We start from the raw sequence: 24,698 nt of genomic DNA on the forward strand, positions 1-24,698 counted from the left end.
TAGGTCCTGCTTAAAGCAATTTACTGTTTTGGGGGAGAATTACAGTAATAGCAGCAGTAAATGTTCAAACCTCTATTTTACTGAAAAAGAGGAAGGACTATATTGGTTAGCATGCAAGTATAAAGACAGATTTGGAAATATACAGTCTATTTAAGGTAAAAGGTATCATGCATAAAAACACACAAGGAAATATTGTTAACAGTTCCGTTTTATTACAAAAATTAAACATCACATTAAGTCTGATTTAGTTAAATGAAGCCTACCATTTCCACACCTGTGCAATAGATGTACTGATCGTGTAGCTCAGGGAGTGAGATGTAATTTCAGTCCTGAGATGACACATCACAGTGCAGGAAAATGATTTCGTGATTCTCAAAACTTAACTTTTTTAAACGCCGTAACACAAACATAAGACAATATAGCATAGATATGCACTTTAGTTGGTGTTGGCAAATATGGTGAAGGGATTCTACGATCAGATCTACAGTCAGTCGCAGATCGGTGGCTATATGACTTGCACCAGATTGATGCAAGTCATACATTTTCCTTTTAAATATACGCATATATAAACGTTTCTGTCCTCCTCTGAACTAAAAGTTACACAGTTTACAGGAGAAATCTTATTTAGAAGGTGGCTGACATACAACTAACCTTAGTTTCATTATAAAACATTCAAACAGAACAATAAAATAAATGCATCAAACACTTACGGGACAATTCCAGCAATCAACAGCTGTTCCATCCTTTATTCAGCTGTGTGATTTAACATTGTAAATCAGCTTATTCCCATAACCGCTTAACATGCTAACAACTAGCCATAACCGTTCGGATTTAGAGACCAAACTATCTCATTTGATTTACTCACCTTTTGTTCTTCCATTAGTGCAATGGAAGCTTCGGAAACTCCTCTGGCACGTAAAAAGTCACTTAAATCAGACATCTTTCTCCAGAACGTTAGTTAGCTGTCCGCTACAACTCGCATCTGTGGATCTGAAGCCGGTTGCTTGTCTGGGTCACTATTTTTTTATTTATTTTTCCCCCCTCTGAATTCTGAAAAAAAATTTGGGGGGGGGGGGGGGGGCACTGATTTTTTTTTTTTTTTAACCTCTGAATTCTTTAAAAAAAATTATTATTATTATTTTATTTTTTTTTACGTTTTCCCCTCTGAATTCGGAGATTTTTTTTTCTGACCTACTAAAGAAAATTTACACTTTTTATCATTTTTATTCAGTGGCCCTAATCTTCTTCCGTAGGTATGGCAAGACCTTTCGAGCAATAATTAATACAGAGGACTGCGTGGCAAGAACACACAGACCTTGTTTTCAGATAAAAGGTAAAATAATATAAAGGTAAATTATATATAATATTGGAATATTTTTTTTCACTCTGATTGGCTGCTGTTGGGCCTACCGATTTTAAGTTGAATGTCATTATATTTTTTGTAGACACCTGTAAAATTAATTTTGATTGACATGCCTTTTTTGTTCTCTGGAAAATTATTTTTGATATAAATACAGAAACAACCATAAAATCAAAACATCAACAATAGCGATAGTAATATTAATAAAATAATAGTAGTGTAATAATAGTGCAAAGTAGAATTCAATTTCTTATATGGGGGTAAGCCAGAATTAAAGATGTGTAACTATTATATACATATATCTGTTTATTAATATTCAGTGATTTGGAGCAGAGAGCACTGTCACTGTTGGACACTTCCTCCCAAGAAATGTTGGAGTCGTTGTTGCTTCCTGTGGCTCAAAAAATCTGGTCGCAATCCTTCAGTAGAACCAGCTCCCTCTTCTTCATCTCTCCATCCAGCTTTTTCCTCCAAAACTGCAGATAAATTGGTCAAATCTTCTGTGAAATGTCACGGTTTCCTCCACTTCTGCGTATTCTGCCTTAGCCTTACAGTTTGACTTACCCTGATTAAGTCAGGATAAAGACACTTGATCAATGAACATCCTGTGCTATGAAAGCTTTTAAAGATTGACAAAAAAAAACTCTAGAATGTTCTTGGTTAAAAACTCTTTCGATGACAAAAACAATTTTCCCTGAAGCCTTTGAGAGCATTTAAATAGGCATGTAATTAGCCATGACAGTGTGATCGATGCCAGATTTCTTAAGCTGGCTGCACTACAGCTCGGGCTGTAGTGCAGCCAGAATCACACCAGCGGACAGACTCCAATTAATAATAGCAAGAATAGACTGTCCTTTACTAGAAAGTAATTCTTTCAATCTGTGCCAAACTTACCTTAGATATATACACCCCTCAGAAATGAGGAGCTGTGAAGTAGTACTAACAGTGAAAATCTGGAATTTAATGCATATTCTATGCATTAAAATCTTTTCTTGTATTTTCAAGACCAATACCTCTGTCTAAAGTATTTTTTGACAGAAACTGTAATATGTCAAAGCACTCTGAACTTACCTGAAAGACAACCCTGGACTTCTCCAAGAGATAGTTAGACAGTGAGGTTCCTACAACAACTCCACTGTCAACCAGGAGGGAAAATTTAAAAATAGCTGCAATCAATTTTACCAGTCATGATAAAGAGATCAATCTACAAATATTCCTGAATTAAGTGATAATCGGTGGACTTACTGGAGTATGTGAATGTGAAGATACTTGCCAAATCGGCTGGAGTTGTTGTTAAGAATGGTCTTGGCATTCCCAAAGCTTTCCAAGATGGGAAAGACTTCCATCGGCTAATTAAGAAATGAAAACAAGTGCATATGAGAGAAAAATAATTGTTTTTTTTTTGTTTTTTTTTCCAACTTTGAATTACCTGTCTTAGGTTGTCATTTCTGTCCTGATACATTGAGCTGAGGTAATGGACTATTTGCTTCATAGCTTCAGTCTTTCCAGAACCACTCTGTCCACTGAGTAAGAAGAAATGTATTGGACAAATTATCATAGAAAAACTGAGGAGAAATAGCTTCCTAAACTGAAGAGACTCTTCAAAATCTTCAAAGAAATATTAGAATTTAATCTATAAAAGTATCAATCATTTTTCAAAATACCTAATAATGGAGTTAAGAGATGACAGGCTCTGTTTTTGTTAACAGAACCTATCATGACTGCTCAGGCTAACTAGCATGGCCACAGATGACGATGGATAAACTGGAAGGGTAAGTTGTTTGTCCATACTGTGCAGGACATACAGGAGCTTGATTGACAACTCAAAGACCCTACTTCTGGCTCTTATTGGTTGCTTTTGACCCGGAGCGATTTATTTTTTTATACGGCAATGAAAGCACTGGAAGGAGCTCAATCTTTTCATAGATGTTCTGTCTCATACCAAACTGTCACAATAGTGAAAGTTTTAAATGTCAATATATATATATTTTTATATATATTAAGAAAAGTACATAATGTACTTTTTTAATATACATATTAAATGGTGGATGTTTAGGCACAAATTTGGGTCATATTTTGTACTAGTAAATCAGACTCTATGAACTGAGTTTTGTAACCCTGCAAAGTAAAATGGCAGAATTTCAGCTTTGTCCATGCATACATTGGAATATGTCTGTGTAAAATGCATGAGATATGAATGTTGTGCTTGCAAATTGGAATGCCATCCATCCATCCATCCATCCATCCATCCATCCATCCATCCATCCATCCATCCATCCATTTTCTTCCACTTATACGGGATCGGGTTGCAGGGGCAGCAGCTTCAGAAGGGAGGCTCAGACTTCCCTCTCCCCAGCCACGTCTTCCAGCTCCTCTGGGGGAACCCCAAGGCGTTCCGAGGCCAGCCGAGAGACATAGTCCCTCCAGGGTGTCCTGGGTCTTCCCCGAGGCCTCCTCCCGGTGGGATGTGCCCGAAACACCTCACCAGGGAGGCATCCAGGAGGCATCCTTACATGCCCGAGCCACCTCAACTGGCTCCTCTCGACGTGGAGTCCCTCCCGGATGAGCGAGCTTCTCACCCTATCTCTAAGGGAGAGCCCAGCCACTCTGTGGAGGAAACCCATTTCGGCCCCCATTTCGAACCCATCTTGTTCTTTCTGTCATGATCCAAAGCTCATGAATGTAGATTGACCGGTAAATTGAGAGCTTCGCTTTTTAGCTCAGCTCTGTCTTCAACATGACAGACCGGTACAGTGCCTGCTTCACGGCAGACGCTGCGCCAATCCGCCTGTCAATCTCCCGCTCCCTTCTTCCCTCATTAGTGAACAAGATCCAGATACTTAAACTCCTCCACTTGGAGCCGGAGAAGCCACTCTACCCTTTTCCGGCTCAAGACCATGGCCTCGGATTTGGAGGCACTGATCCTTATCCCGGCCACTTCACACTTGGCTGTGAACCGCTCCAGCGAGAGCTGCAAATCACAATGAAGTCAATAGGACCACATCATCTGCAAAAAGCAGAGATGCGATCCTAAGGCCACCAAAACGGATCCCCTCAACACCTCAACTGCGCCTAGAAATTCTGTCCATGAAAGTAATGAACAGGATCTGTGACAAAGGGCAGACTTGGCGGAGTCCAACTCTCACCAGAAATGAGCCCGACTTATTGCCAGCATTGCGGACCAGACTCTGAAACTCTTCATACAAGGACCTAACAGCCCGAATCAAAGGGCCCGGTACCCCATACTCCCGGAGAACCCCCCACAGGGGGGATTCAAGATTCAAATCTTGAATCCGAGGTCTGTCCCCCCACCCGTGGGCAAAGGGAGGCTACCCTCTCATTCACCAGGGTAAACCCCAACGTACCGGCGCCGAGATGGGGAGCAACAAGTATGCCCATTCCTGCCCGGCGGCTCTTACCGTGGGCAACTCCCGAGTGGAAGTATGTCCAGCCCCTCTCAAGGAGACTGGTTCCAGATCCAGAGCCATGCGTCGAGGCGAGACCAACTATTTCTAGCCGGAACCTCTCGGCCTCACACACTAGTTCCGTCTCCTTCCCCACCAGAGAAGTGACATTCCACGTCCCATAGTTAATAAATTATGCTATATTGTAAAACCAGGGCCGTGCAGAGACCTTCGGAGGGGCAGGGACCCAATGTTAAAAAGGGCTACACTGAGAAAGATTTTAAAAGATTGAATCATCATACTGTATCATTGTCATTGTGTGGAGATTAATGCAAAGTAAATGTAGGCTATATTTTCCCTGACATAGCTGCTGACTTTCTGGAGGGCTGTGTTGATCTGAGACTATATTTTTAAATAGATCATAGGAGATGAAGCATGTTGGTTATGAAGTATGTTGTGAAATAAACAAATGTATTTCTATTTTACTAAATTAACAATGATATTATCTGCTGGGTGTCCCTCATTGTATTATAAACCTTGCGAGCCACCAGACTTTACTTGTGCCACCACCAGGCAAAGCATTGCTTATTTATTTATTTATTTATTTATTTATTTATTTATTTATTTATTTATTTATTTTATGTTTGCATTTCTAAGACTTTATAGTTGGTGTTCGGGTATTAATCTTCCAATAACATAATTATCAAGTGATATGTTCAAGTTTCTTGTCAACTTGAACACTGGATAAACTGCCCGAGTGCCCCAAACATCGGGCTTAGCAAGTTTTCTGGGGGAAACCTTGTTCTGACTGTTTAACCTCTGTAGCAACTTGGCTGCAGACTCCTTTAAAAATCAAAAAAGCTGAGGGGTTAACTCTACATAATTTTTCAATATATGCACTTCTGAGATCTACAATTGTAAAGTTGAGAGGTAAATTATTGTCATTGGATTTTGCCATTCAACAAGATCTTGAGAAACATCCATGCATTTAAGTTTAGTCGATTACTACAACAGTGTCTTCATAGGTCTGCTTAAAAAAATCTACCAAATCTACCAGTCGATTACTACAACAGTGTCTTCATAGGTCTGCTTAAAAAAATCTACCAGACAGGGGTGCTAGACCTTTGTCTAGCACCCCTGTAAATGGTTGATTTGTAACATGGACCATAGATCTAAAACTGTAGCATTTGTTTGTTGAAAATGAAGATGCTATAAAATTGTATTTAGTGTTTCAGCAGAGATAAATAAATAAAATATTGAACATTTAGGATTTAATTAGGAAGTTTACTTTGTAAAAGTGCAAAGAATAATTTTGATAGTTTGATTGTTGTGTTACCATGACTACACAGTAAATCCAGAAGGGCCAATTTAACTGTCAGATTTGATTTCAACACTTCTAAAGTGTTAAAATCAACACTGACATTCACGTCTCTGACGTGGATGTGAATCCCGTCCACATCAGAGACGTGGATTCCGTCTCTGACGACGGGATCCACGTTAGAGAGTGTTAATTTAACTCTTCTTGGAGAGTTGGAACCTTAATTCTAGTTAAGTGTCAAATATCAAATCTGCCTGGAGTTAGTCATTTAACAATTACTAACATTAAATCGATGTTAGATCTTAAATATTAACTCTCATAGAGTATTGTTTTACCCTTAAGAGTTATGTGTAATTATCGTATTTTCCGGACTATAAGACGAAAAGCCTTAAATTTTCTCAAAAATCAGCAGTGCGCCTTATAATCCAGTGCGCCTTTATAGTGCGGAAAATATGGTAATACTAAATATGTATTTTTGTTTTTTTGAGCTTTGAGAAATTATTTGGAAAATAAACATTTAATAAAGAGGCAATTTTCTGAAATGTGTTTATTTCAAAGCATGCACTATAATTAGAAAAAAATATTACTATAACATACACTTTCATGTTTCACATGTTGTTTTCAAAATGTCTATGTCAGCTGTCCATTCATCCATCTATCTTCTTACACCTTTGTCCCTAGTGGGGTCGGGAGGGGTGCTGGTGCCCATCTCCAATGAGACATTTCGGGCGAGAGGCAGGGTTCACCCTGGACAGGTCGCTAGGCCACACAGGACAAACAACCATGCACACATACACCTAAGAAGAATTTAGAGAAACCAATTAACTTAACAGTCATGTTTTTGGACTGTGGGGGGAAGCCAGAGTACCCAGAGAGAACACACCATGCACAGGGAGGACATGCAAACTCAATGCAGAAAGACACCGGGCTGGGAACCGAAAACAGGACCTTCTTGCTGCCAGGCAATAGTGCTACCAACTGCACCACTATGTCAGCGAGTCGATACAAAAAAATAAAAAACAGTGTGCTTCTTAATACATTTTTCTTCAATACAACATACATGAAATTGTTCAAAGTACAAGGTGGAGAAAGTAATGCATGCAGTTCATGTAATATGATACAGTGAATTTTCTTTTAACACAAGTAGATTGTTGGATATTACAGTACACAGCAGGCCAACCTGGTATTCATTGCCATCATTTCTTACCCAGTTTATGTTTCTGTTGAATATCTAATAAGACACAGGGCCTATCTACACTCCCCCAAAGGGTTGTCAACTCACTAACACAGATCGTTTGTGAAGTTTGACCGGGGACACCAACATGCTCCTCATAGGTACTGCATTGGACAGTCTCGAGTCTCCAAGTAAAATAGCCAGTGTTGCTCTCTGGATCATAACAAACAAAAAACATAACAATGAAAAATGTAACAAAGGAATACATTTTTACTACACCTCTAACAACAAGCCTCAATTACAGAGATGTGGATTTTCAGGGATATTAACACATTTTTTGAGCATGAATCTTCTGAGAAGAGACGGACTGGTCAGTGGGTGAGAAAGACTGATGCTGACGACTGGCCATTCATCCTCAACCAAACTGATCTTAATATCTAGAAAAGTGGCAATAAAAGGATTAAAACATTCTGCATATGAGAAAGCACAACAATTGGAATAATGACAACATAAATTATATCTGGTATGAGTGCAGAACATGCTTTCAACATAAAAAAGGCTTTTACAGTTTTTCAAAAAAAAAAAGAATCGGGATCAGAAAGGTTGATAAATCTTACAAATATTTATGTACACATTCAAAATCATGAAAAACATAGTCCAGACTATTACAAATCTATTTAAGTGAGCCAAGAATTTGAATGTTCACCTGGTCAATTTTTTTCTCCAAGACTTATACTCTGCAAACATTCAGCATGCAATAATAAATAATATGCAATCACCTAGCAATGTGGCAAACGTGACATCTGTCACGTTCAGTTGAGACTGGTCTCAACCAAAGATAATAGTTTTATAAACTATCCCAGAAAAAAATACTTACCAAGTGTAGTGAACAACTCAGACATGTGGAAAGTAAATTGTTATGAAATGACTTGACTTGGCTTCGCTTCGCTTTGGTGGGAACCTGTGATTTGGGGGGCAGAGTCAGTGACTTTACTCTTTTAGTATTATAGCCACTGTAAGAGTTCAGAGTTAAGAAGTCAGGAGTTATTGATTCCATTTTAACATCTCTAGATCTGATACGGAAACACTTTGTTTTAACACTCGATTTTAACTCCTAATAATATACACCCCAGAGTTTCATAAACAGAATGTGACTCTATTAGAGTAAAATTCACTCTGCAAAGTCTAACACCAAAACATTTAACACTTTTGAATTTGCTGTGTACAATCTGCTGCTGTCTATAATCTTTGTGTTTGAGCTGGGTTTGTTCACAAATATATCACAGCAAGTAATAACAATTATCAGTGATTGATTTTAAGCTCAGCCAATTAACCTGGGCCCCCTCTCACAGACTTCAACAAATCTATATTTAAACACTGTTAGTGATGTAGATGTTCATAGTAGTAAGGGGGCCCCTGAATCAGATTCTGCCTAAGGCCCCATATTACCTTGGGCCAGCTTTGCATGAAGAGCTCGAACCACTGCGCTGTGCATCTCTCTACTGAATTTAAGAGACCAATAGGAAGATTGAATTTATGAATCTCTAGCAGGGACAGACTTTTCCAGGCTTTTCTGTTTCCTGACTGTTCAGCAGGGCTGACCCAATGCTCCAAGGAGCCCTAAGTATAATTTGGTTTGCTGCAATTAACAGATTATTAGATCATTCTCACACCTGTTAGACAAATTGAATTTCCGACTGCTATTTACATTATATTGTGCACGAATAAAATAGGATACAATTATCTGCTGGTTTAGTTATTGCCGCCAGTTTCCGTAACTTTGGGGGATTGGGGGGACCTATACTTGAACGCATAGGCGTAGGACCTGGGGGAGACAGGGGGGGACATGTCCCCCCACCAATATTGGAGGCAGCCACATTTGTCCCATCCAATAATTTCACCGGAGTTGCGAAAAATATTTGATTGTGAAATCTTCCGCTCGCATGCTTTTATATTGAAGGCGCACCACAGCACCTTTAGCACAGTGCCCCCCACCCCCTCTGAACGGCTCAGAGTGCTTAAAGGCAGCAGCAGGAGTCAGAAACTCTGTATGAATGAGGTAACACGGTCTGTCGGGAATTTTGCCATGAATGTCGCTTGTTTATAACATCTTGTCAGTTTACATTCATAAATAGAACCAAATTTTTTTGGTTAAGTCGTTTTAATTCTGGAATAGTCACACGTCTAATATTTTACTGCTAACGTTGTCTAAAAACTTAGCTACTCTAACCACAATGTTGTATTTCATCACAAGGAAATGAAACAGCAGCAAAATGAGGCTTTTTTGTTTAAAGTGTAATGTCAGTGTGAGCAATGGCTACATATTCTACCACTTAGCATGTATATTATATTATATTATATTATATTATATTATATTATATTATATTATATTATATTATATTCAGGAGAATGGTAGTGCTTGCAAGAATATTGACGCTGTTAAAGAAAGGTGAAGAGCCTGAGGAAGCTCTGGTGAGGTCTTCAATTAGTTTATTGAGTATTAACCGGTTTTAATTTTTAAATAAACTAAACTATTTTATTATGAGAAGAGCTGGTCAGGGAATACATAGGAGAGTCAAGTGGAGCTTCAGAATGTGAAGATATCAAAATTATATAGATTTTAATAGAACCAGAAAGGAGAATAGGTGAAAACTGATGTAAGGTTGATTTTTTTTTTTACTTTTCAATATATTTTCCACTATTTCCACACTATTTATAAGGGTAATGGTTAGGAGACAATAAGAAAATGGCTTGAGGAGAGGTTTAAAACTTTTGCTGTAGGAAATGGGTTATGCAGTAAATAGAGTTGTATAGTAACGTATACATCTGAAAATCAGTTAAAATTATCATTCTCTATGATAAAAACATACTTTTTTATTTAGTGTCGTGAAAACTGGAGGGACCGTACTTTGCTGACATGTGCACACAACCATTTCCAACTCCAGATGATCTCCTAAACGCTCCGAAAGACCAGTTTGCGCAAATTGACGAGTGTGTAGCCCAACAAATTTTTGATAGCCTTAACGATACCGAATGGGTGAAAACACTGTCCTCTCCGCGATGTGACCTTTGGCAAACCAGTAACACCTTTTACTCCACATGGAAATATCACTGCCCCGCTCCTGACACCTTCCGAACGGCAAAGTTAGTCCTCCGCGCATGGTACGAGGACTACCATCGGGCCTGGGATTGGGAATGGTGGGGACTCCAACAAGAAGAACTGCAAGCTTGGGTTATGCCTTGCCTCAATGAGTCTCACAATTACTGGATTAAGTACCAATACATTGCTACTGTCTACTCCAAAGATCGTATGATTTGGCCGGGTATGTTTTGGAGACCTGACAATTACGTCCTTCCAAGGCCTTGGCGCATGATGTGCAATCATAATAAAACCCAGTGCACCATTGGGCTAGCAAGGAAACCCTGCCAGACGGTCCGAGGCTGGGAAGTTTACTGCAAGGACCACTATGCGGATGAGTATGACACCCATGCATCAGCCGTGGTCTGGCGAAAGATTGGAGGAAAATGGCGGAGTGGCAGAACCTGCACTGATGCAATCTTGGGGTACCAACTCCAGAAGCGCAAAAATATTCTCAACCTCCCTGTTCCTTCCATCCCCAACACTCTCATAGCCATCGCAGAAGGTCATGCATTCCGGAAGAGTCTATGTGACGGAGAGGTGGATCCCGGGTTTGACTGGGTTGGCCCTAACCTTCTCTATTCTAACCTCACCTGCAACAGTTCTAAGGAGGTGTGGCAGAAATGCGGAAAGAGACAGCAGCAACATGCTTGTTACTGGTACGAGACTCTGGGCTCTACACTGATCCCCACCGTTGTAGATGTGATGGAGGAGGTTGGTAACGTGGTTGGTGGAGGCCTCAGTATTATCGAGCATTGGTTGCTTAATGCTCTGAACATGTTATGGCCATATCTGTTGGGCCTCCTGGGCGTAGCCATTGCCTTAATTCTGGGCAAGGTTGTCTTGGAGGCATGGCTAAAAATGCTTTGCAATTGCAAGGGGAGGGTTTATCAGCCCCTCCCCCCGAAGTAGGAGCCTGTTTCAGCATAAAAGGGAGCTGTCATGTGCCGACGAGCCATTTACCATTCTTCACGGCTGCAGTCAAGACCGGATCCAAAGCAGGAAACAACAAAGGACAAAATGGCATCTAATTCTTCGACCAATTCCACTTCACTCTTTGAGCCCATTCAAGTGAGTACCTTTGAACACCTCGGGTTCATCCTGGCCTGGGTAGTCTACTGTCATACCAGGTCCTGGTCCGCGGGGCAACCCCTTAGGGTGCTTGTCGCCCTTCAAGGGCACATAAAGATCATTCTGCGACCCATCTTGCTGAAGCAGTTGGATCTTGCTCCCTCCCTTTTTGCCTGTTATCTGATGGGAAGGACCTGCATCAATTGGCGAAGAGGCATGGTAGCATGCCTTTGGCTCACCATCGACACAACGGCCCTGCTGATGGAGTTGATCCTTGGAGGAACCCACGCTACACGGGCTGCACCACTCAAGATCCTGCCACCATCATTGAAGGCCTACTGGCAGTGTCCATTCTCATTTATCTTGCATACCAGGCTTTCTCCATCAAGGGCCAAGGCAAACGTCGCTGGCTTCGTAGATGGGTAATCCTAGCCCTTTGGGCTACAGGGTGGGGAGTTTTTGTAATCCTGTATTGGTTGAAGAAGACTTCCACTCTGCCTATCGTCGTGTGGCTTATGACCTACGCGGCTATATTTTACGACTTAATTCCATTGCAGAGTCCTGGACAACCAGTGTCCGAGAATGTTCCCCCGGTTATAAATTCCCCATGGCTCGCGGCTCAATCAGGCACACCAGCGTAGACCAACTCGCTTTCATGCTCCTGCTTTCGCTTTTAGTCCCTTTTTGCCTATTATGAGTGTTGATTAATCGGCATCTGCTAATCATGAAGTTACCTAGGTTGCTGTTTCTCCTTAGGCTCCGATTTGCTGCGCGGGATGCGGAACGTCCGTAGAATCCTCGGGGTTCATATGGGTGGCATCGTCTACCCGCTGGTAGGGCTCTTTAAGGCAATCCTCTGCCTCCACGGACGAGAGGATCTTTCTTACATTGCGGCTTCCACGTCTAGATCCCTGGAACGGGTACACAAGGTCGTGTGGACCTCTGCGTTGGGCCAAAACGACGATACGCTTCCAACATCGCCTTTGGAGAATGGCCGAATGTTACCCATAGTCCAGAAGCTGTGGGAGAATCAGGTTACTCGCCAGTGCCTGCTCACTCTGCATCTTTTGGATGGCAGAGTGGTAGCAGTGGGTGACCCCATTCCACCAGTTTGTCCGGCGTCTCCTGATATGTTTGTCGACGTTGGGTGACAAGTCAGCATTGCAACTCACGTACAAAGTACCCAAACTGAGTTTCTCGGCTTATCTCACCAAGCGTGCCAGACCGATGATGCACCCTTCCCATCACTCAAGGATCCGAGTAGCAATGTCAGCTCCTCCGTAGCCTGCATTTGCCAGATGCAGTCTGCTTCATTTGCTGTGGACTTCCAGGACCTGCTGGAGGAATTCGAGGGATGCTGTGGCTTTCCAGCGGCACCGTCGCAGGATTTGGCGGTTGATGAGTCCTCTCCAACTTCACCGCCTCAGCTGGAGCGCCACGATCCCTCCGAGCCATACAGCTCTGCAGCAGCTGATGAGCTGGACACCGACATCTGGGTTTCTCCGTCAGATGCGTATCGCATCTGACGGAGTATGAGGTTGTGGACACCTGGATGCCATCATCTTCTCCCGAGACTTACTACGAAAGAGACATCCTAACTATCCATGGTGGTGATGAATTGGACTTTTGGTAGTCGTACCTTGTGTTTTCTGCGAAGCACCGTCCGATCTCACGGAGGGGGTGTCGTGAAAACTGGTACAAGAATGTGAGATCTGTCCAGGTACACGCAGAAAACGGAATAAAGGCCAGAGAAATAACAGCAAATCTTGTATATTGATTTAATGATGATTAAGAGAAACAAGTATAAAATATAATACACATGTGAAAGTAAGAATGTCTGTAATGTATAATCAAAATATATGTTCTGTATTTTTGATTAGTTAAAATGTTATAATGCATTATGGAAATTTAGGTTTGTACCTTTTGAGTTAACAGTAATAACTTGATTGTTGTATAAGGATCATTAATTATTAAAGATCAGGAATGATGAGTGAGGAAGAGTCATACTGAAGTAATAGGTTGATAAAGTAACAAATTGATTATGTTTTGTGATGAATTACAGAGACGAAATGTAGAAAGACTGTGTTGCAATTAGTACACTGAGCTGGGCGGAGGTGCTGGGGAAACAGATGGCCAGTAGAAAAAGGGAAGTACCAAAGAGAGTTGCTGCAATGAGTCATGAGGGAGGAGATGGTTGGGGAAAGTTGGGACTTTCCACAGTCAGCGGGATGGTTAGAAAGTCACGTAGACCTCTCCCATAAACAACCATGGGTTGAGAGAGTATAAAAACCAGGGGATAAGGGAGGGAAGTGGTTCTTTGTCCGTGGCGCAGAAGAGGCGCCAACAAGAGGACGCAGGCTGAAGACCAGCAGAGGACCGCACCCCAGGACCAAGGGAAGCTCAAAAACTTCACGCCGCCAAGAAGGGACGAGTTCCATCAGCCCCGACCCTGGTTCCTGATCCGACCAGCTCCTCTGCCTCTACCCAACGTTCTCCACTCTACTGCAGCCGACTTGGAGAAGCAACAGAGGTCATTGGATGACAAAGATTCTGCACGTTAGAAGGACAACGGACAGTTCTGCTCTGCTTCTCTTCTGAAAGAGGACTTTGCTCCGTCTGGACAAAGACTTTGACCAAGGATATCTGAAGATTACAGCTGCCGAGACCAAGTGCCATCAGGTATGAGTTGACCTGCCCCCCCAAAGCCTCGCTCAGAGAACTTAGTGACACAGGTTAGGGATAGGGAGGAGGACAGGATGTGATTGATTTTAAATTGATTTTATTATATTTTTACCAATTTCATAATCTTTGGAAAATAAACCTGCTTGTCATTTGCCCCTGCTAAAGCTTGCTTAATAAAGTCATATTCTAAAATATTAATGAGAATTGTGGACAGTGAATTTAATTGTGTCATTTTTAATCATTATTGGTTCCCCTGATTGTAGTGAAATTAGCATACATGATTCTAGAGATATGGTGGCTTTGTGTTTTCCTCTGGTGAGTGTTAAAATAATGACCCTGGGACTTAAATCTAAGTCACTAAACCCAATCTAGCCGTTAACAAGTGCCGTTATTTTAGGAGAGGATCTACCGTTAACAGGAGTGGTTGTAGGGGTTATGCAGCTGTGAGGGCTACTCAGCTGATTGTTCCTCAACTGAAAAGGGTCATAACTTCTGGATCGAAGGTAGTTAGAGCTAGACAAGTCCTTTCCGCCCCCAGTTTGACTAGATAATCCTCCATAAACTATCTTTAGGGTAAGACCAAAGTTTTGGGGATTTTCCGGACCTGTTAGACAGAGAACTGGGCAGTAGCGAGTCCGAGTGGTGAGACGTAGGCGGGGCTTACTACTGCAGAGTAACAAACATTAGTTAATTCACAATCTGATAATATACATTACTGTAGCGTCTGTTGTAAATACACGAATCCATGCAGGGACATCAGGATGCAGAGAATCACAGTGAGGTAGAGATAGAAATAGTAGATATTTTTAATTAAATGTTTGTGGCTGAAATGACAGGAGAAAAAACATTTAGGCTTTTTTGCAACAGTTTGTGTTTTTCAACCTTTTGTGAGCCATGGCTCATTAGTAAGTAAAAAATACTTACTGAATGCAGTAAGTATTTTTTTCTTACTAGTACTGAATGCAGTAAGTATTTTTTACTTACTAGTAAGTGGTGTTACACATGAAACGTATCTCCCCAAGAAAAAAGAAGAAAGCAACAATACGTGTTTACTAAAAAAAAATTACAAATATAGTAACACAGTGACTTGCTATGTAACTTTAATCTGATTATTTTATTGTAAGTAGTAACGCGTTAGATTACACATTACATGGGGTCAGATTAGAGTAACACGTTGATTGTTGATTGTTGATTGTTTGACATTTCTGCTCAAGCTATGGATCTGTCGAGTTTCCGATATGTGTCCCCCCAAAACTTGTTCATACACCCTTGCTTGTATGTGAAGCTAATCGTAGCCACATAATTTATCGATCTCAGCAAAGATTTAAAACTCACCCACTGTCCTTCCATGAAGGACAGACCAACTCACCACTTCGTGTCTGCATGTTTGCAGTTAACAATAGTGACCCCACCATTGCCAACCCAGCAACTTTCTTGCTATATTTAGCAATATTTCAGACAAAAACAATTGGTATCAGCAAAAATCTAAATGAGTAGATAAGTCAGTAGGCAGTCAGAAAACTGCAATCAGTGCACCCCAACTTGAAATGGAATACATAAACACATATACATGACATTCTTTAAATTAACTTTTCTTAGGTGTAATTACAATAGCTAAAAACATTATTTACACCATGAGAGTCTTTCTCACCTGAGAATGTGGACCCAACTGAGCTGATTCTGTGCCTTCAAATAATTTTAACAGTGCTCCAGGTGAAGTTACACATTACTTATAAGTTGATCTAAAAACAATGTTTGTTTTAGCCACATAAATGATCAGGCTCAGCAGCAAACATATCGCCAACTACAGCTCACAGTAGCTCATTGGTATATTAATGCAGTAGCCATGTAGTCTAGGTAGATTTTGCTAGACAATGTCAAACATTAAGAAGTTTTAATTATTGTTATCAAATGTTATCAAACACGCCATTATGAAGCCAAAAAACCCTCAGAAACGTACAGAGCCAACCAGGAGAATCAACTCATTTAAAGTTAAGACTCAGTTTCACACAAATACAAACATTGTAGCATGATTGTTTGGGTTGTTGAACATTACTGTTCAAGGTCACTATCAAGGTAATAGATTGTGGATCCACTTTTCTTGTCTTTCTTCAGTAAATTTCTTTTTAATTATTATTAACTCCCTACCTACTACAGCACTGTTGCTTTGCAGCAAGAAGGTTCTGGGTTCGATTCCCGGCCCGGGGTCTTTCTGCATGGAGTTTGCATGTTCTCCCTGCGCATGCGTGGATTCTCTCCGGGTACTCCGGCTTCCTCCTGTGCGTGCGTGCGTGCGTGCGTGCGTGTGTGTGTGTGTGGTTGTTTGTCCTGTATGTCTCTGTGTTGCCCTGCGACAGACTGACGACCTGTTCAGGGTGTATCCCGCCTCTCGCCCAAAACATTTGCTGGAGATGGGCACCAGCACCCCTCCTGACCCCACTAGGGACAAGGGTGTACAAAAAACTACCGTCATAACATGAGAATAACGTTTATCTTTCTTTCTATTAGAATAGTTGGAATAACCGTACATGACACAGAATTTAGGCATTGTGAAGCTGAATCAACAGAAATAAACGGGCTGCGTTTACTTCCTGACCCCCATCTGCATTGTTGGACGTCGGTACTACATCATCTGCAACCCAGCAATAGCAGTTCCATTCCTCTCCTCCTAACCATGGGTCTGGTGTCTTAACATGGAGGCATAGGCACTGAGAATCTGTTCAGTCATTATTAATCCGAGGGCAGGCTATACTATTTATTTTGCTAAATTGTTATTGTTACCTAAATACGATTGTGATTGAAGAATGTCATTTGAATCACAAATTTAAGAAGCCAATCAAAATTACAGATGGGGAGGTGGAGAGTGGTACTACACTGCACTTCACTGGTACGAGTCCTGACCCCAGGCCAAATACTGCATGGTTTCCGTTCTCTCTCTGTCCTCCTTCCTCTCCAGTTACTAATGAAAAAAGACCACTGGTGCCACAAAAAATATATATATTACAGATGGATTCAGCTGTTGGAATTACTCTTTACTGAAAGTACCCCAGCTGAAAGTACCACAATGGCTTTCTCCCTGGAGCGAATTCATGTCCTAAATGAACATTATGTTCCTTCATTTAGGGACTATCAACAAATTCTAGTCAGTCAAAACACATAAACAAAAAGACCTCTGAAAATTAATAATTTCTAGATGAGTCAATCACTGAGAATCAAGGCTGGATTGTGTTACCACATTAGACTGATTCTAAGAGATTTGCATCTATAATTATGGATTTTTTCCCCACCTATGTCCAGGCCATGTAACCAAAACTTTAAATTAATGCTGAATTGTGTTACTATTGACAAAGGACATTCACAAATTGACTGGAAGCAGCCAAGTCCTGAATGCTAAAGATGTCTAAAAAAACAAAAAATTACAAAACTATATTTTCATTAGTACCTCACAATGATGCATTGGTCTTGTGCTGAGGACTGGGATAGCCGGAAGGTGGAGTCAGCTATGGCATACACATGGCTAAGGCACATAAACATGTCTTAAATCAGCACTAACACAGGACACATTTTTGAATAGAATAGAATAGAATAGAATAGAATAGAATAGAATAGAATAGAATAGAATAGAAACTGCCTTTACTGTCCTGCAAAGGGGACACCAACAAATAAAAAGGTTCACACAAAAAGTTGTTAAAGTGTTAAAGAATAAGATGAACAATAATAATATCCTGTACGAAACTATAGCAGAAAATACTGTGTGGTGTTAAGAAATAGGCATATTGGACTCAGATAAGTTAAGCTGTTGAAAAACAGAAACAGAAAAACGGCCAGATGACATAAAATGCACATGAAAATATAGGAAAACAAGCAAGCACAATTTGAGAAAAGTCTGCTCACGGTGGGTTTTTATTTTGCTCCTTGCCCTCATATTTCTGCCTCACTTCTTCAGAGAAAATGGTGAGCGACTTGAAGGGGTTGATGGACAGTAGGATGTTTCCAATGTAGGTCTGGAGTAAAATATAATATTTGCTAAGTACAAAGACATCACAAAGATTGAGTAATTTAGTAAGAATTCAATCTACTGGTAACTAAAAACAATTACAACAAGCTTCTACACAAATTACAGTGTATATTGTTGAGATGCTTTACCAAGGTCAAGAAAGAGTTGCATGCTGTTAGACAAAGGGCCCATTGTAAAGAGTTACATTTTTGATTCTGTTAGACGATTGAATAAGGTTAAATCAAACAATAAACAATATGGCTGAATATACAGAAGTGGAGGAAGTACTGAAGAACTGCAACCAGATTTATTTGAGCCATATAATAAACGGCTTTCTAAACCCTTAAATGGGTTTAGTATCCTGTAGGATACAGAAATTTTACAAGCTGTAGACAAGAGTGCTATCAACCACCTGCACTTCACATTGCTTAATACGCTTATGGATAGACATACTTTGTGAGATATGAGTTGTTATTTTTCATATATATACTGATGTGAGAGGGCTTGCTTTTGTAAAATGCTCTTTAAGAGTAATTTAATATATATATATATATTTTTAAAATACATGATTTACATTTAAACAGCTTAGTCAGAGTCAGGTTCTGATTCTGCTGGAGGTTTCTTCCTGTTAAAGGAGAGTTTTACCAATCCACTGTCACTACATGTATGCTTAATAAAAATGATAGGGTTGAATTTATTTTTTTTGTTAGCTCACTTAGACATTCGTTAAATGCTGCTTACAAATTGAATTGATACTGAATTGTGGTATTTTTAAAAAATATTTTAAATGCAAAACATACCAAAGTCAGGTAAATTCATTGCTTACTATATTTTAAAATGTGTTTCATAACTTATTACAAACATGCAAAAGTGTAATTTTTATACCCCAAACAGGCAATGTATCCTGGGAGATACAAATTCTAAATTCAAAAATAAAGGCCCTATTTTTAAAAAAATCACAAAGACGTGTTATTTTTCCTAGATACATAGGCTAAATAGTAAAGAAATCATTTTCAAATATATAAATATGTGTATGCCCATATAAGGGCATCACTCCATCCAGCTTCTTCCTCCAAAACTGCACATAAATTCCTCAACTTCCTCCACTGCTGCGTATTCAGCCTTAGTTGTTTATGGTTTGATTTACCCTGATTACGATACAAGATGGCGCTGTTGTTTGACCCAGTTACTACAGGCAAAAACAGTGGCACTCTGCATTTTTAGTATTCTGTGAAAAATATTTATTAAAAGTTTTTGTGTTCACAGAATGAAAACAGAGTAGTTAATCTTTTTTAATTGTAGATTTATTGTGTCAGTGACACTTTAACTCCCTCTGCAAAGGTGTTATCATCCATTCATTCATCCATACATACATACATCCATCCTTTGATGGATGGATCTTTATATGCTTATCCCTAGTGGGATCACCAGGGTGCTGGTGCCCGTCTCCAGCAGTCAATGAGTGAGAAGGTGCTACCAGTACTCCTTGATTTGTAATTCTTATACTGTAAGAAATACAAATCTTACAGTTTAAGATTTTTTTTATTTGAGAAGCTAAGAATAACAATGGAACTTACATAAATACAGTCACGGTCAAACCTCTTCTTCAGATTCAGTAGCACAGAGCTCTCAGACACATCTCTAAAAACATTCAACAAAAATGTTAAATTAGTGCATAGTTGAAATGAAATAATCTAAGTATGTGTTGATGTATAAACTTACTCTAGGTATGTAAGATCTTCTACCTCATCCAATTCAACTGTTATTTTATTGCCAGGCATCAAAACCTAAAGTAGACACAATATAAATATTTGTATTTGTCCATTTATTTCACAAATGTAGACATCTTAAGGTCTTCTGAAATCAATTAAATATTTAAGCCAGAGTCCATTAGCATTGACATATCTACCTACTCAATCAGTTCTCCTACATAGGCTGTACATTTTGGGCTCTTCATCAAGCCGTTATGCATAGTAGTGACATCCACTTCGGCTGTTGAGCATCCACTGTGACTCTCAGAGAAGAAAATTGGTGTTTGGGTCTCAACACCAGTAACTAACTGGTAGTTTCCTTGGTTCTGTCTAGCTTGGGAGGGAGAAGGTTAAAAATCTCACACCCTGCCTCCACCTCAGTGGGCAGCCTCGGGGGACTCCTGCTCCCCTGTCAGTTTGCAGAAATATCAGGTGAGCAGAACTCCAGTGGCCAGATTGGCCATTTATCCCCAATTGCATCTCTCCCTGAGGGGACTGTTCTTTTCCCTGAATCTCCATTCGGTATCTACACCCAAGACCACCACAGTTGCACATACATGAAAAAAACAATCCATACCCCATAAATTTGTGAATTTGAACTGACAATAGATCTAGAATTTTAAAGTTTATTGAGAATGAGAATGTAAATAGATTTGATTTAACAATTTCAGCAGAGATATAATAAAACATTTTAAATTTATGATTTAATCTTTGTGGTTAAGCTCTCCTCAAATGCATCCCTGCAAATTAATAATTATCCCTGCAAATTAATAATTATCTAAAAAAAACTCCCAAATTCCACCAGAAATGTTGCAGAAGTTAATGTCCTTTTTGTTTGTTTTTTTATATGATAAATACCTGCTCAGTTACATTAAGTAGTTTTAATTAACTGACACTGTAACACTGGACCAATGTATTCATCCATCCATTTTCTGCCGCTTATCCGGGGTCGGGTCGCGGGGGCAGCAGCTTCAGAAGGGAGGCCCAGACTTCCCTCTCCCCAGCCACTTCTTCCAGCCCCTTCAAGGGGAATCCCAAGGCGTTCCCAGGCCAGCAAAGAGACATAGTCCCTCCAGCGTGTCCTGGATCTTCCTCGGGGCCTCCTCCTGGTGGAACGTGCCCGGAACACCTCACCAGGGAGGTGACCAGGAGGCATCCTCACCAGATGCCCGAGCCTCAACTGGCTCCTCTCGACGTGGAGGAGCAGCGGCTCTACTCTGAGTCCCTCCCGGATGACCGAGCTTCTCACCCTATCTCTAAGGGAGAGCCCAGCCACCCTGTGGAGGAAACCCATTTTGGCTGCTTGTATCAGTAATCTCGTTCTTTCGGTCATGACCCAAAGTTCATGACCATAGATGAGAGTGGGAATGTAAATCAACCAGTAAATTGAGAGCTTCGCTGTTTGACTCAGCTCCATCTTCACCACGGCTCAAGACCATGGTTTCGGATTTGAAGGCACTGATCCTCATCCCGGCCACTTCACACTCGACCGCGAACCGCTCCAGTGAGAGCTGCAGATCACAACCTGATGAAGCCAACAGGACCACATCATCCACAAAAAGCAGAGATGCGATCCAAAGACCACCAAAATGGATCTCCTCAACACCTCGGCTGCACCTAGAAATTCTGTCCATAAAAGTAAGGAACAGAACCGGTGACAAAGGGCAACCTTGGCGGAGTCCAACTGTTACGGGAAACGAGCCTGACTTAGTATCGGCAATGCGGAAGAGACTCCAGCACCGGTCATACAGGGACCTGACAGCCGGTATCAAAGGGCCCGGTACTCCATACTCCCAGAGAAACCCCCACAGGCCTCCCCAAGGGACACGGTTGAATGCCTTCTCCAAGTCCACAAAACACATGTAGACCGGTTGGGCGAACTCCCATGCACCCTCCAGGACCCTGCTGAGGGTGTAGAGCTGGTCCAGTGTTCCACAACCAGGACGAAAACCACACTGCTCTTCCTGAATCCGAGGTTCAACTATCCGACAGACCCTCCTCTCCAGGACCCTGAATAGACTTTACCAGGGAGGTTTTAGAGTGTGACACTCCTATAATAGGAGCCCACCCTCTGTTCCCCCTTTTTGAACAGGGGGACCACCACCCTAGTCTGCCAATCCAGAGGAACTGCCCCGATGTCCATTCAATGTTGCGTTGCAGAGCCGCGTCAACCAACACCACCCTACACCATCAAGAGCCTTAAGGAACTCTGGGCAGATCTCATCCACCCCCGGGGCCCTGCCACCGAGGAACTTCTTAACCACCTCGGTGACCTCGTCCCCAGAGATTGGAGAGTCTGACCCAGAGTTCTCAGGCTCAGCTTCCTCAATGGAAGACATGTTGGTGGGATTGATGAGGTCTTCGAAGTATTCCAGCCACTGGCCCACAACGTCCCGAGTCAAGGTCAGCACCACACCATCCCCACTATAAACAGTGTTGGCGCTGCACTGCTTCCCCCTCCTGAGATGTCAGATGGTGGACCAGAATTGCCTTGAAACCGTATGGAAGTTGTTTCTCTCGCCTCTCCAAACTCCTCCCAGGCCCGAATTTTTGCCTCAGCAACCACCCAAGCTGCATTCCACTTTGCCTGCCGATACCCATCAGCTGCTTCTGGAGTCCCACAGCCCAAAAAGGCCCAATAGGACTCATTCTTCAACCTGACAGCATTCCTCACCGAAGGTGTCCACCAATGGGTTCAAGGGTTGCCGCCGCAACAGGCACCGACAACCTTGCAGCCACAGCTCCTGTAAGCCACCTCGGCAATGGAAGCACGGAACATGGTCCACTCAAACTCAAAGACCCCCACATCCCTCGGAACGTGTTCGAAGTTCTGCCGGAGATGGGAGTTAAAGCTCCACCTTACAGGGGACTCCGCCAGAAGTTCCCAGCTGACCCTCACTACACGTTTGGGCCTTCCAGGTCTGACCGGCATCCTCCCCCACCACCGGAGCCAACTCAATACCAGGTAGTGGTCAGTGGACAGCTTTGCCCCTCTCTTCACCTGAGTGTCCAAGACATATGGCCACAGATCCGATGAAACAATGACAAAATCGATCATCAAACTGCGGCCTAGGGTGTCCTGGTGCCAAGTGCACATATGGACACCTTTATGCCTGAACATGGTGTTCGTTATGGACAATCCATGACGAGCACAGAAGTCCAACAACAGAACACCACTCGAGTTCAGATTGGGGGGGGGGGGGCGCTCCTCCCAACCACGCCCCTCCAGGTCTCACTGTCATTGCCCACGTGAGTGTTGAAGTCCTCCCGCAGAACAAGGGAGGGGCACTCTCCAGAACCCCCTCTTTGGACTCCAAGAAGGGTGGGTAATCTGAACTGCTGTTTGGCCTGTAAGCACAAACAACAGTCAGGAACCTCCCAACCCCCGTAGGTGAAGGGAGGCTACCCTCTCGTTCACCGGGGTAAATCCCAATGTACAGGTGCCAAGATAGGGGCCAACAAGTATGCCCACTCCTGCCCGGCGCCTCTCACCACGGGCAACTCCAGAAAGGAAGCATGTCCACCCCCTCTCAAGAAGACTGGTTCCAGAACCAGAGCCATGCGTTGAGGCGAGACCAAATATTTCTAGCTGGAACCTCTCAGCCTCACATACTAGACTCTGGCTCCTTCCCCACCAGAGAAGTGACGTTCCACATCCCAAAAGCCAGCTTCTGCAACCGAGGATCGGACTGCCAGGGTCCCCTCCCTTGGCTACCGCCCATTGCACAATGAACCCGACTCCTTTGGCCCCTCCGACAGGTGGTGAGCCCATTGGAAGGGGGACCCATGTCTCCTCTTCAGGCTAAGTCCGGCTGGGCTCCATGGGTAAAAGCCCGGCCACCAGGTGCTCGTCATCGTGCTCCACCTCCAGGCCTGGCTCCAGAGTGGGGCCCCGGTAACCCATGTCCGGGCGAGGGAACACCAAGTCCAAAGTTTGTGTTCATCATAGGGGTCTTCGTCTGGGCACTTTGTCTGGTCCCTCACCTAGGACTTGTCTGCCTTAGGTGACCCTACCAGGGGCATAAAGCCCCAGACAGCATAGGTCCTAGGATCATTGAGACACTCAAACCGCTCCACCACAATAAGGTGGCAACCCAAGGAGAGATAATGTATTCATCGTTTATTTATTGTTTCCCATTATTGAGCAGTCTTTACCCAGCATTTTCACATTGATGTTCTCACACTGTTGGATGAGATGAAAATGATATCACAAATCCAGAAGGGCAGCTGTTGCAAAAATGTCATGAGCTTTTAAAATGTTGAGGTGTCAATGTTTTGAAACTTGCCCAAATTGGTATGGACAGTTTTATTTTCCTTAATTAATCATTTGAGACTTTTTTTCTGCTTACTCAGTGTAATTTTGTCTGATAGTTGATTTCATTTTGTTGACTTGAAGCATTAAGTTACAGTATTTAACTTTTATGTAAAAACTTTTTTTTTTTTTTTTTTTTTACATATTTGTTAAATCTGTCACTATTGTGATAGTATGGTATGAGCAGGGGTGCCACCAGGAATCTTGGGCCCCATGACAAAAAATTTAATTGAACCCTCCTGCACAGCTGCTGTTACAATTTCTTGAGTCTGTGTGATCCATTAAAAGTGTCACAATTTTTAAAGGCTTGCAGTTTTTTATTTTTATTTCTATGAACACCAACAAAAAAAATAAAATTGTGGAGGGCCCCTTGTCGGTCAGGGGCCCTTGGAATTGTTCCAACATTTCCCCCCTGTGCGGCGCCTCTGAGACTGTATAAAAAAGAAAATCATGCTCATCCACCTCTTCCTAGTGCTACAAATGCCATCTG

At 41.9% G+C, this 24,698-nt stretch overlaps 1 protein-coding gene across 1 annotated transcript in view; it reads right to left on the reverse strand.

Annotated features, from left to right (window-relative positions):
- The window catches only part of myo15b (myosin XVB), a 192,967-nt gene that overhangs the window by 168,070 nt on the left and 199 nt on the right, over window positions 1-24,698 (reverse strand). The window contains exons 2-8 of the mRNA XM_081600474.1: window positions 19,868-19,932; window positions 19,723-19,786; window positions 18,043-18,152; window positions 17,591-17,665; window positions 2,790-2,883; window positions 2,606-2,709; window positions 2,432-2,495 (exon numbers count right to left, since the gene is read on the reverse strand). Coding sequence (XP_081456600.1) covers window positions 2,432-2,495; window positions 2,606-2,709; window positions 2,790-2,883; window positions 17,591-17,665; window positions 18,043-18,152; window positions 19,723-19,786; window positions 19,868-19,932 — 576 coding nt within the window. The remainder of the gene's footprint in view (window positions 1-2,431; window positions 2,496-2,605; window positions 2,710-2,789; window positions 2,884-17,590; window positions 17,666-18,042; window positions 18,153-19,722; window positions 19,787-19,867; window positions 19,933-24,698) is intronic.

Source organism: Poecilia reticulata, chromosome 19, assembly GCF_904066995.2.
Source record: "Poecilia reticulata chromosome 19, P_reticulata-male-v2, whole genome shotgun sequence".
NCBI lineage: Eukaryota > Metazoa > Chordata > Actinopteri > Cyprinodontiformes > Poeciliidae > Poecilia > Poecilia reticulata.